Source organism: Cynocephalus volans, chromosome 4, assembly GCF_027409185.1.
Source record: "Cynocephalus volans isolate mCynVol1 chromosome 4, mCynVol1.pri, whole genome shotgun sequence".
Classification (NCBI taxonomy): domain Eukaryota; kingdom Metazoa; phylum Chordata; class Mammalia; order Dermoptera; family Cynocephalidae; genus Cynocephalus; species Cynocephalus volans.
This window is the reverse complement of record NC_084463.1, coordinates 102,736,621-102,749,711: the sequence shown is the minus strand read 5'-3', so window position 1 is coordinate 102,749,711 and position 13,091 is coordinate 102,736,621. Positions and strand designations below refer to the sequence as shown.

Below are 13,091 nucleotides of genomic sequence, written 5' to 3'. Positions count from 1 at the left end.
CAAGGAAGCCTTGTCCACAAGTCTCAAGTCTTCTTTGGGCACAGCCTAATTCCACTCCTACTATAGCTCCCTGCTCAGGGTAGACATTGCTATGGCAAACAAAAACTGGCTTGCTGAGTCAATGGCCAAACCATCCCCCAGTGTGACTGATAATAATCACTGAGGACAACTTCAGTAGGTGCTCAGTAAATAGGAATGAGGTTCTACAGCCCAAATGTCCATCATTGGATGAGTGGATAAGGAAACTGTGGTATATCTACACAATGGAATACTACTCTGCTATAAAAAAAGAATTAAATACTACCATTCGCAACAACATGGACAGATTTAGAGAAAATTATATTAAGTGAAACAAGTCAGGTACAGGAAGAGAAATACCACATGTTCTCACTTATCTGTGGGAGCTAAAAATAAATAAATGTACAAACAAATAAAGGGGGGAAGAAGACACAACAATCACAACAATTCCTTGAACTTGTTAAGACAAGTGAACAGATATGATGTGGTGGGCGAGGGGAGAAGGGAAGGGGGTAAGAGGAATGGGTAAAGGGTCATGAAAATCAACTACAATGTATATTGAGAAGTTAAAATTTAAAAAAATAAATATTTTAAAATTTTAAAAAATAAATGGGAACGAGGTTCTAGGTCAGGCAGAAAAATAATGCCCACAGAATTCCTCAAAAAACCCAACATGCGATTTCTACCCCTAATCCTAGGGCACACTTGTCTAAGCTTTTCATGGGAACTGATGACAATCTATTTGGCACTCTCCCTCCCTACCTACTCAATCTAAGAATCAACTCATTATTATTCATTCATTTATTCAACAAATATCTATTGGGCACATACTCTCTGACCAGAACTGTGATTGATACTGAGGATAGGTACCATGGTCAACAAACCAGACATGGGTCTTGCCCTCAAAAGAGAGGAAAATATGCAAAAAGAAAAAAGGCGGCGGGGGGCTTTAAAATCTATACAACTCCTTCACATACATTAACTCTTTTAACTCCATTTTTCAAATGAGGAAACTATAGTTTGAGTTATCCCGTCAGCAAGGATTCAAGCGCCCAGTGCTCTTGATACTACATCAAGCTGCCTCTTGCTGTAATAGCCATTCACAGGGTGTGACGTACACAAAGAGTCCTGCAGATAGTAAGTGCTACTAGAGTTTGATCCGAGATGAGAGGTATCTCATGGCTAGCATTAGTGTCAGGAAAGATGTCATAAAGGACTGAGAGATCAGGTAGGAATAAAGGAGGACAGGGGAGGATATTCTGGGAGGAAAGTAAAATGGCAAGAAAAGCAAAAGAGAATCAGTATAAACAAGGGTGTGTTCTGCAGATCAGGACAAAGAAAAAAGCCTTGCTGAGATAAGAATGAAGAGAGGGAAACAGAGAAAGATAAAGTGAGCAAAGTGGTCTGGGGTTAGAATCCTGGGTCAAGAAGGCAACTGTACCATCCTTACAGAGATTTTAGAACCTGCATCTTCTCTATTCCAAGCTTTCCAGCAGAAAACAAACGTACAGTGGTGTTGGCTCATTTCAGATTTTTTCCTGAATAGCCTTTCACACAAAATAAATCTGCTCCATTCTGATAAACATGACAGAGCCATAGCCATCCCTATTCAAATATTTCCTGCCCTAGCTAGTTGTGCCAGCACAGGCAAGTCTTTGTCAAATTCTCAGTGCCCAGAAAGCTTCCCCTTGGCACTTTCCAGGCAGCCACGAGTAATGTCACAAGGCTTTAGATACATTTACTCTTCCCGTGGAGGCCTCAAATCCATAATGCAACCTGCTGAGCCAAACAATGGTGAGACATGGAGCATAGGGCTCTGACCCATCTTCTTCAGAAGCCTACTCTATACATCTCAATAGATATCTCTCATTGCTCTGAATTGATACTGCCCAGAGAGCAGTACAGGGTGTAAATATTAGTCACCATATGCAACAGGTATCACTAGGCTTCTTTTTCTGTGCCTTATATAGTCTCTAGCTGGGTGGGCTCCTAGAAGTAGCACGTGACACTGACTTGCTCTTACCTTTTTTTTTTTTTTTAACAGCTGGCCAGTTCGGTAATCCAAATAATCCAAACCCTTGACCTTGGTGTTATCAGCACCATGCTCTCCCCAGTGAGCTAACCAGCCAGCCCATGGCACTGACTTTCTATATTTCTAATTCTGCCCAGCCCAATTTCTGTGAACATAACACAATATTATAAACTGCTTTCTGGTTCTTCTCTGTATAGGTTTCAAACCCCTTAACAACCCAATCTCGCTGCATTAGGGTAGAGAGGCTCCACAACAGAGTGGGGACAACATGTGGATGAGAATCATAGAAAATTAGATTCTAGCCCTGGCTTAGCAAAACCTTGGGCAAATGTGTTCTTCTCCTATGTAAAATGAGAAGTTTGGGAGAGAGGGTCCCTAAAACCTCTTCTAGCTATGATGTACTAGAATGTTAAGTTCTAGCACCTAACACCAATGCCCTAAAAGGTCAGAGTAAGTTTTCCATCTGTCAATATGTGAGTCCCAATTCAATGCCACCTATAAGTCTAGCTCTCAGAATCCAAGTTGGAGTAGTAAAGTGAAAAATCAAAGGAACCAAACAAGAAGTTGGAAGGCATGATGAGAGCCTAGGTTAAAGAACTAGTTTAGGATTATGCCTGAGGAGAGCCCAGAAGTCAGGAAAAGAGTAGAGAGCGAGGGGCCATGTCAAAGCAATGAAATCATGTATGAACCAAGAGGAACAATACCAAAGGGATTATAAAAAGACTCCACAAAAAAATTTAAAGAAAAAAAGAAAAAGACTCCACAAGACTCTAGGAGGTAAGCAAAGAAACTCAAAGAAAAGCTAAAAGTCTACAGCACCTAGAAGCCATTGTTCCTAAGAACATGGCCCTAGGGTGATTTCAGAGGTATCCTTTAAGATGGCCCCCAGTGATCCCTGCCCTACTGTAGTTCATGCCCTTGTGTAAATCCCCTCACCTTGAGCACAGGCTGGACTTATTGACTTGCTTCTAACAAAAAGAATATGAAAGAAGTGATGGCATATCAATTCCAAGATTAGACAATAAGAAAACTGAGGTGTCCATCTCGGGCACTCTCTCTTGTTCTCTCTTGGATCACGTGTTCTGGGGGAAGCCAACTGTCATGCCATGTGGCAGCCCAGTGTGGCAAGGGACCACAGTCTGCCAACAACAATGTAAATTAGTGTGAAAGCAAACTCTGTCCACCCAGTTGAGCATTCAGCCCCAGCCAATAGCTTGACTGCAACCTCACAAGAGACCTAAAGCCAGAGGCACCCAGCTAAGATGCACCGTGATTCCTGACCCTCAAAAACTAAGAGAATAGTAAATGCTTATTATTTTAAGCCTCTAAATTTTGGCATAATGTGTTATGCACCAATAAATAACCAATCTGCTCAGCCATTTTAAGACTGCAGGTGGGGCTAGGGAAATGGTTATACCCTGTAAAAAGGAGTACAGCCAAAAATAAAGTCAAACACTACCACCCAGACTTTATTAACAGTTTCATCATGGCCTAGAGTAAGCCTTGAATAAAAGCCTGGTTTGGCCATATCCAGAATCTAAAACCCCTTCCAGCAATGACATACAAGGATGTTAAGTCCTAGCACCTAAGATGGCCTAAAAAGTCACATATTGGGTGTACAACTGAAGACAAAGGAACTATAGAAGATTCACAGAAGCAACTACCCTTAGAGAGGTGCTACCATAAGTAGACACTCAGATTCTGACTGAGGTTTTTCAGGCCCAAAGCAAAGGTTGAGAGGACTCAACTACCCCTAACTGTACAGTATTTTACAGTTTATAAAGCCCTTTCATATAATTATCTCATTTTATCCTCATTACAAACCTATTCATTAAGGTGATTCCCTTTCTACAAATGAAAAAACTAAAGTTGAGAGAGACAGGTGGCTTACCCTCCACTAGGTCCACTGCTCGTAAGGAAAGGAGCTAGAACTCTGAAGCTTCCCTAAAGCCAGATATTTATGTCTCAAGGTTAGGGCCAACTCAGACCCTTCTGCAAACCAAAGCCTATCATCACACTCTATGTCTAGACTTCTATCTAGCCCCACCCCCTCATTTACCAACTCTCTCCTCCCCACTACACATAGGTCCTTTGTGTAATTAGTTTCCCAGCTATTCTTAACTGCATTCTCCTGATGAGAACTGCAGTGATAAGAATGTGGCCTCTTGAAAATCTTAGACAAACTTCTTCCAAGTGAAGTGAGGCTATTGGACCCAAACTAATCTGGATAATTTTTTAAAAAAATAAACACAGTAAGATTTCATTTACCTAGCATCAGCAATAAATGAGAAATTCTAAAATAGTGAACTTTCTAAATAAGTGGAGCTTATTTCTTTATCTAACCCCTTCAAAGAAAAAAATTTTCAACTTCCAATCAGATGCCTAGTAAACTACAGTGGAATCAGAACCAGATCATAAACCCCCTTCAATTCAGTTCTACAAACTTCATCATATATAAAGTATACTACATACCAAGCCTTGTGCTAGGAGCTGGAGTAAAAAATTGAATATCTCATGTCCTAACCCTTTAGGAGCTTATGGTACAGTAAGAAAGGTAGGCAGATAAATCCAACAGCACAGCATGATTGTTAAAATGGTAGACTCTCCTATCCTCCAGAGTAGCAGAGCTTTGTGACAGATGACTAGACTATTTGAACATCTTTGTTAATACAGCTATGGCCAGACCATTGAGGCTATAGGCTCCGAGTGCCTGGTCAGTATTCCCCCTTTAGGACAGACCAACAGGTAATGTGTTCTGATAAAATAAGCATGGGCTTAGTAAACAGATCCCCAGAGTTATAGTTCTGATCCTGCCACTTTTTTAGGTATGTAACCTAGAACACAAATTTCTCAGCTACAAATTCTTTATCTTTAAAATGGGCAGTGCTGGCCAGTTAGCTCAGTTCATTAGAGCACAGTGCTATAATGCCAAGTTCAAGGGTTTGGATCCCCTATGGCCAGCCATCAAAATAAACAAAAGAAAAAACTAAAATGGGTAAAAGTGAGGATAAATAAAATAAGAGATTGAAACGGGACAAAAAGATCTGAACTTGGATGAAACTTAATACCAAGTACCCTGGGTGAGCAACACCTCCAAGGGTTGAGGAAAAGCCCAGAATGCATACCAAGACATATGAGATAGTTTCAAAGGAAGAGAAAAAATAGGATCCATTCAAACATGCCCTGATTCCAGCTTTTCCAACAAACCCTAAAAGAGGTTAGACTGGCTAAATAAAAACAGAGATAAATAAAGTACAATAAGCACTCCTCCCCTTCCTCCACAAAGATCTTACACTTGTGAGGGAGCAAATATATATACAATGTGCTATGCGTTACATTAGAAATTTATACAAAGTGTCCTGGGGATAATAAAGAAAGCTCTGTACTATTATTATTTTATTTCTTAAACTGTGTTGTGGGCCCATGGATATTAAATGTACTATTCTTTATACATTGTTGTATATCTCAATATTTCATAATTTTTATCAACAGTAACAAAAAAAGAAAGTTGGTTAGAGTACGGTGTTGATAATGCCAAAGTCCAGGGTTCGATCCCTGTACCGGCCAGCTGCCAAAAAAATAAAGAAAAAAGAAACCTCTGTTGGAGGCCCAGTTTGCTATCTTTTTCTCTCCCTAAAAGCCTGATAGCCAGAGCTGCTGGGTTTCCTGAAGAATCATTTTCCACAAAGGGAAATAAATGTACCACAGCATGCCCATGAAGCCACTCAGCAATGTATCTCAGAAGCCACCCAGAAGGGAACCAAAGGGACTCCTTGAGGCTGAAATCCAAGTCCTGTTGAGACCTAGGAAACTGCTCCCCTCAACAAGACCTCATCCCTTCCTCAACAAAGAGCAGGAGTTCTAAACATGAAAGCCCCACATCCCTAAGGGGCTCTTGGGTAGACTTCAAGGGACCTGTGAATTTGGATGAGAGAAATTACATCTATATTTTCAATATTCTCTTACTAGAAGTTAGCATTTCCTTCAATGATATATGTAGGCAATCAACCACAATAGTATAAGCAGTACCTGTGATTCTGTCACCAAAAGAAATCATAAATAGGGTTGGCTGATTAGCTCAGTTGGTTAGAGGGTGATGCTGATAACATCAAGGTCCAGGGTTCAATCCCTGTACTGGCCATCCACAAAAAAAAAAAAAAATCATAGATATTTTCATATCACATTATGTTGTTACAGATACACAAAATATTATTTACACTCATCACTACTTCACACTTAACGGTAATAATTAGAACCACCGTTAAATCACATGACTGCAATCTTCCTATCTACGGGTGCATTCACATGAGGTAGTTGGTCAACAATGAAGCAACTCTGCCTAGTTATCATCCAGCTACCAAACAGTGAGAGCCCGTATGCTCACACTGGTGACCCAGACATCCACAATGTCCGCTTTCCTCCAACCTCCCCCAAATCAGACTACTCTCTCCTAGTTCTCTTCTACTTTCACCCAACTCTTCCTTTCTAGGAAGTCCTTCCCAGCCACCTCAGCCTAGCCCAGCCCAGCTCACACAGATCTCTCTTAACCCTCAGCCTGTACTGAATCAACTGCTTGATTCTACAAATCATAAAGCTTGTGCATTACCTTGTATTTAATATTCCCTAAATATGGGCCGGCCCGTGGTTCACACGGGAGAGTGTGATGCTGATAACACCACGGCCACAGGTTTGGATCCCATATAGGGATGGCCGGTTAGCTCACTGGGTGAGCGTGGTGCTGACAATACCAAGTCAAGGGTTAAGTTCCCCTTACTGGTCATCTTTTAAAATATATATATATATTTTTTTTTTTATTCCCTAAATATATATATATATATATATATATATATATATATATATATATGGCCCTACCAGATTTAGACTTCTTTGTAGCCCTAAGTTCCCTCCATAATGCAAAGCGAGCAGTTAGCCATCACTGTGTTGACTTGCAAATTGAATAACTGATTAAGTCAGGGTTCCTGACTCAAATGTTCTAGTCTAGTTCTACCAATAACCCACTGTGAAACTTTTATTTAAGGCCTCTCTGAGCATCAGTTTCCTCGTATATAAAAATAAGTGGGTTGTACTAACTGATGTTTCCATCTCTTGACTTTTGAATTTGGCAGCCACCTTTCATCTACCCAAGACCTGAGAAAAATTATGGGGGAAACTGTAAAGCCTCCTCCAGCTTTCCCAGGCAGGGTTAGTCACTTGCTCCCCTGGGCTTCCCACAGCTTTCTGTATGTATATACAATAACTCCATTACAGCATTTTCACAAAGTTTTGAGGGAATATATAGTTCAGTGGCTGAGGTGAAGGCAGGGAGAAGAATCAGACTGCCTGGTTCAACCTCTGGCTCTCCTTACTATCTGTGTAACCTTGGGCAAGTTATTTAACTTATGTTTTCATTTCCTCACCTATAAAAAGGGAACAATAATACCTATCACAGAGCATAGTTATAAGAATTAAATGAAATCAAAAATTTAGAATAATACCTGCCACATAGTAAGTGCTCAAAAATGTTAATTGCCATTATTGTTGATATTATTGTATTAATCTGTCCTACCAGACACTGGGTTCCAGCTTTTTTTTTTTTTTTTCTTTTAAAGGATGACCAATAAGGGGATCTTAAACCTTGACTTGGTGTTGTCAGCACCACGCTCTCCCAAGTGAGCTAACCGGCCATCCCTATATAGGGATCCAAACCCATGGCCTTGGTGTTATCAACACCGCACTCTCCCGAGTGAGCCAAGGGCTGGCCCTGGGTTGCAGCTTTAACTAGATCTCTGTTCCCCTCTCATTCTCTACCACAGCACTCTGTTTATGTTTTTTTCCATGCCACTTACCACGAGATAATATATTTGTTTGTGTTTGTTTTCTGTCTGTCCAATGAGACTATAACTTTCATGAGGGAGGAAACACGTCTGTTTTGTTCATCCTTAAATCTCCACAGGAAACACAGTACCTGGCTCAGAGGAGGCACTCAAATACTTGTTGAATAAATAGCACATGAGCTGGCACTGTTCGATGTTTGCTGAATCAATTAACCTAGCAAATGGTCATTGTCAAAGCTGAAGCCTGGGAGCAGGCAGATGATGTCCTGGCTGCTCCAGGATTAGCGTGTCCCTCTTCCCAGCCCCCAGTATTAGCTTCATCCAAGCCCCACCCACCTGCTCTTGGCCCCAGCCCAATTCCGGGAGCCACCCTCAGCTAAAATTAGCATAGCTACCAAGATGGCCAGGCCATTTATAGCCTTGGAGGCAGCAGCAACTAGCTGGGTGGGCAGGCAGGGCTCTGGCCTGTCACTCCATCAAGGGTTGATAGAGAAGTCAGCCTGCACTCCGCATACCGCCTAGATGTCTAATCTGCAAGGCTCTGTTCTAGTTATACTGAACCAAACCCCAGTTCCTGATAGAATCCTTCAGTACCTCCAACACTGGCAGCCACAACTCCAGACTCCACCTGAGGTCCCTCACACACATTCTATAGGAAACATTTTGAGTTTCTGGAAGCAACAGGACTTGGGTCTAAGGGAGGTTCCAAGCATCAGTTTTAGGCCAGCTTCAGAAATGTAGGCCCCAGAGTAGCACAGCAAGGCACAGATCTTTACTGAGAAAGTGACAGCACGGCAGGGTGTGCAGGTACTAAACAGTCAGAAGGTGACTGGAATGGCCTCTCCTCTGCCCAATGAGAGAACCTCTAAGCAGAGCACTTGCCTTCACTGTAGCGTCAAGCTTCTAATAGTGTTTAGTTTATACATGATAAAGCCATAAGAATTTTAACTAAATTCTTCTTAGAATTAAATCTTTTAACTGACTAAAAAGAGACAGATGGGAATACACATTCAAAAGAGAAAAAACTGAATTCTCTGGGCCCCCGCAAAAGAGTCTCCAGAGGAGAAAAAGGCAGCCCTTTTCTTGGATCTCAACTACAGAGTCACCAGGGCCTAACTGCCAGAAGGAAAGCAACATTCTCTGGGCCCCGCCTAGCACTCCTTTAACAGGGAAGGACCTGAAAAGATGGCAGAAGTTCGAGACTCAAGCATCAGAAGACCTGCCTATAAGACTGAGCACAAGGCCCAGTTTCTACCACCCGCCCCACATTCTAATAAGGTTATTATAAGCTTCTGTAGGAAAAAATAGCTGTGTAATTTTAAAATATAAACTGTAGTGAACACACAAGTTGACGGAGTATGTTGAATCTGATATAGAAAAGCAGTAGCTTTAAGAGGAAGTAAAACTCCTCCTGTGTTCTGGGGATAAAGAGGGGATGGAAGGCTGCAAGAGTTCATGGTTACATAGAAAGGTTCTTCCCAAATGCTTTCACAAAGCCCAGTCTATGAGCCGCCTCTTTGCAAAATTAAGTCCCTGTCTGAGTCAAAGATAAAGTCCCAGACAGACCCAAGGGGACAACCTACCATAACCATAGTGCTGAGATCCCCAGGTTCTCCTAAACCACAGACATTCACAGCACCTAGGGTCTTAGACTTTCCTTCCCTAGAATTCACTGTGTACTATTTAACAGCAAAAACCAATGTCTGAACTGAGAGGAAGAAAAGTCCAAAAGGAAGGCCTAAGTGGTATAATCAGCATAATTCAGGCCTCTGAAATATGTCGTGTGGAGGGCTGTCTCCATAAGCTCAAGTCATGGGGTGGTCATGAGGGATGGTGGATTGCCTCTTACCTTAAACACCCCTAAAAAAAACCTTCCTGATTGCTAACTAATGCCTAAAATTCAAAACTTCATCCTTTAGCTTGCATGTAAAATACAGAACACATCCACCAAAACATTCGTTTCGTGTCAGGTACTCATATTTTTGAGTGAAAAAGCACATATTATCAATTATAAACGGGCATGTCACTGGGACAGTGGAGATGCTCCTTAGGACTATTTCACAGTTCAACTTGCATCTGCCCAACATCTGTTTTTCCCTTTATAGCCCAATAGGAACCAAGCTTTGAGGTAGGTTTCAGGGGTCAAGGAGACTCCCTAATGGACAGACATGATTAATATGCAGGAAGGACCTATCTTTAAAGCATCAGCCTAAGGGCCAGCCCGTGGCTCACTTGGGAGAGTGTGGTGTTGATAACCCCAAGGCCCCAGGTTCAGATCCCTATATAGGGATGGCCGGTTAGCTCACTTGGGAGACCGTGGTGCTGACAACACCAAGTCAAGGGTTAAGACTCCCTTACTGGTCATCTTTTAAAAAAAAAGAGCATCAGCCTAGGTACCAGGCTTGTACACAGGGCAACACTACACTCATCTGAAAACCAACCCTCGGGGCATCACATCCAGCCCAGTCAATTAACTTAATAGGGGGTTGTGCAAGAAAGGGTCTACCACCTAATCCATGAAACTGGATCCATCTATGAAACTCCCCAGCCACCATGACCTATATTTCCTTTTCCTACTTGTATCAGCAGGTACCCACTAAGCCATCTCCTCACCTGAGCTTGTCTATCCTCAGCAACAACTCAGCTACAAGCTCTCCCCTTCTCTGCAGGACACAGCTTTGGGCAGATCACAGGGACAAGGTGAGAGAAATGAGGAAAGAGAACTGATCTTCTCTAAGCTTTATGTAAAACAACTAGATTTTAAAAGTGTTCCTTTCTACTCCAAGTGTATACCAGGACTCCTACTGCCTGACAAGGCTCCACAAGTACATAGAAAAAAACAGAACAGATCAAAAATAACATGGAATCTCTATCCTTATCAGTCAAAACAAAAAGAATAAGAGAACAAGAGACCCAGGAATTGTATTATACCTGTGTCAAGAAAAAGCCATTTAAGTCTCTAGTGGTAAACAGGATTCCATCTAAGGAACTGTCTTGATATTTCCAATGGGCACAGCCAAGAGACAACAGATTACCTAAGAGAAGGGAGGGACTAGGGTTCCCACGGTTGTTGGAATAGAAAGGCACACCTGAACACCTGGCTATCCAGCAATAGCGCTGGCCCAGCCCTGACTTTCCCTGCCCATCCCAAGTAGCCTCAACCTCCCCTGTGCTGCTGAGTGTTGAAGTGGCTAAAAGTCATGGCCAAACCATTCTTCATGACAAGTAGTCCTGAGGTGGGGTCCTGCCTTGCCGATTTGAAAGGTCAAGCTGCCCCAAAGGATTCTTCTCATTACCAACAAAAAGCATCCTGAAGAGGGATAAGGAAAGCTGTTCAGGGGAGACAGAGATGTTAGCCTGACTCCTAACAGAAACAACTTCTTGGACTACCGGGAACAGGCAGTGCCATGTGTGGATCCTCCACCAACCTCACATGTACAATCTAGATTTCAACTTGCCCACTTCGAGCTACTCAGCTTTGAGTAAAAGCCCCCAGCCGAGTCCAACCTGCAGTAAGGCCTTACCTGCTGCAGTGGACTCCTCAGAGTTGGCCCCCGAGCTGGCTCCCGCAGCCTTCTCACTGAGGCTCTGGCCCTGATGCAGGAGAAGCCCCGAGAGGAGCCACAGGGCAAGACGCGCGCACACATCCATGACGCTAGGTCTCAGTCAACATGCGCCTGATGTGGACACCTCGGGATCCCAAAGGCAAAACTGGGAGCCCAGGAGTACAGGAGACGATCCCCAGGCAAAATGCCCTCGCGGCACCGCAGTTGTCCGGCCACCCGCGGGCCTGCCTCCTCCGACAGCCAAAGGTCAAGTGCTCCAAGTTTGGGCGCGGGAGGAGGGCCGGCGCCTCCGGTCCAACAGCGGGTCCACTGGAACTGCAGTGGCCTCAGCTCGCGCCGCTTCCGGAGAGTTTGGCAGGGTGGCTTCGGGGCCGTTGTCAGCTCTGCAGCCTGCTACACCCCTGCGGGTGGGGGTGGGCGGGATCTCCAGCGGGGACAGGAGTGGGGGAGGGAGAGAAGAAAAGAGCGAAGGGGGGCACCTGACCTCGCCCCGCCGAGGAGCGGCGAGCAGCAGCTCGTAGACGGCGTGCGACTCCCAGTCCCCCGCGGGCGCGGGCGTCTCCGGGATCCTAGGCCTGCTAGGCCAAGGTCAGCGCCCCCGCCCAGTCTCCTGCCCAGGCTGCCGGCGGTGGCCCGGTCCAGCAGGCGGACGCGCACGGGCCAGGCCCGGGACAGCGGCTCCCCGACGGGCGGGCGGCGCGGGGCGGGCCCGGGACGGGCGGGGGCGTGCTCTCCCGCGGGCCCGCCCCGCGCCGCCCGGCCTCCAGAGAAGCTCGGGCCCGCCCCAGTGCTTGGGTTTATCCCGGAATAACCTGTTGGAGACTGCTGCCCCGAGCCCCCCACCCTCGGCCCCCCGTCCCGCGCTAGTCTTCGACAGGACCCTGCTCCCGCACCAAAGATCAGGTCCGGGCTTCCCCTTCCCCCACGAGAGTCTCCCGCGCTAACAGCCCGCCGACCGGCCGGCCGCTGACACGCAGTTGCTGAGGTAACCCAGGCCTGCCGGGGCGGCAAAAGCAGTTGCCCCGCCCCGATCTCCGGGCCGCGGTGCTGCTTCACTAGCCTCAGCTCTAGAGCCGGGCTGGACATAAGCCCCCAGCACAGCAACAGCCGCCCCGGAGCCGCCTGAGGAGCCGGCAGCCCGGCAGGGTTCTGCCCGGGGGCTCACTCCCAGCCCCTAGCCCCGGCCGGTTGTCTATGCTCCGCCCTCCCGCCGCGCCTCACAACCAATCGGCTAACGCCTCTCCGCGCCTTAGGAGCCCGCGCGCTTCGTCGCCCTTCCGCAACGGCCCCCTGGTGGCCAAATCTGGATACTGCAGACAGGGCTCGAGCTCCTGGGAGGCCCTGCCCCTTTGCAGAGGGTTGGGGAGTAGAAGTGAGGATCCGCCCCAGGGAAGGCTCATTAGCGCCTGCGAGTGTTTTCAGGGGAAATGATGCCAGAAAGCAAAATGAAATGTTCAGACCACTCTAGGTAAAATTCTCCTACATATCCCTCGAGTCTGGGCTAAAGACCCCCATCTGTCTTCCTGACCTGCTCCTAGCCGCCTCTCTAAGCTAAGTGGGATGCCCTCTCTTAGCTCTCAGGGCCCGTTTTCCTACCTACCCCTTATGCCTCCTCCCCCTTGAGGTTTTTGCGGGTAGGGC

At 45.5% G+C, this 13,091-nt stretch overlaps 1 protein-coding gene across 3 annotated transcripts in view; it reads right to left on the bottom strand.

Annotated features, from left to right (window-relative positions):
- The window catches only part of STIM1 (stromal interaction molecule 1), a 224,815-nt gene extending 212,659 nt beyond the window's left edge, over positions 1–12,156 (bottom strand). For all 3 annotated transcript variants that reach the window (XM_063093387.1, XM_063093388.1, XM_063093389.1), the window contains exon 1: positions 11,409–12,156. In XM_063093387.1, coding sequence (XP_062949457.1) covers positions 11,409–11,535 — 127 coding nt within the window. In that variant the 5' untranslated portion in view covers positions 11,536–12,156. The remainder of the gene's footprint in view (positions 1–11,408) is intronic.
- Between the last annotated feature and the right edge of the window lie 935 nt (positions 12,157–13,091).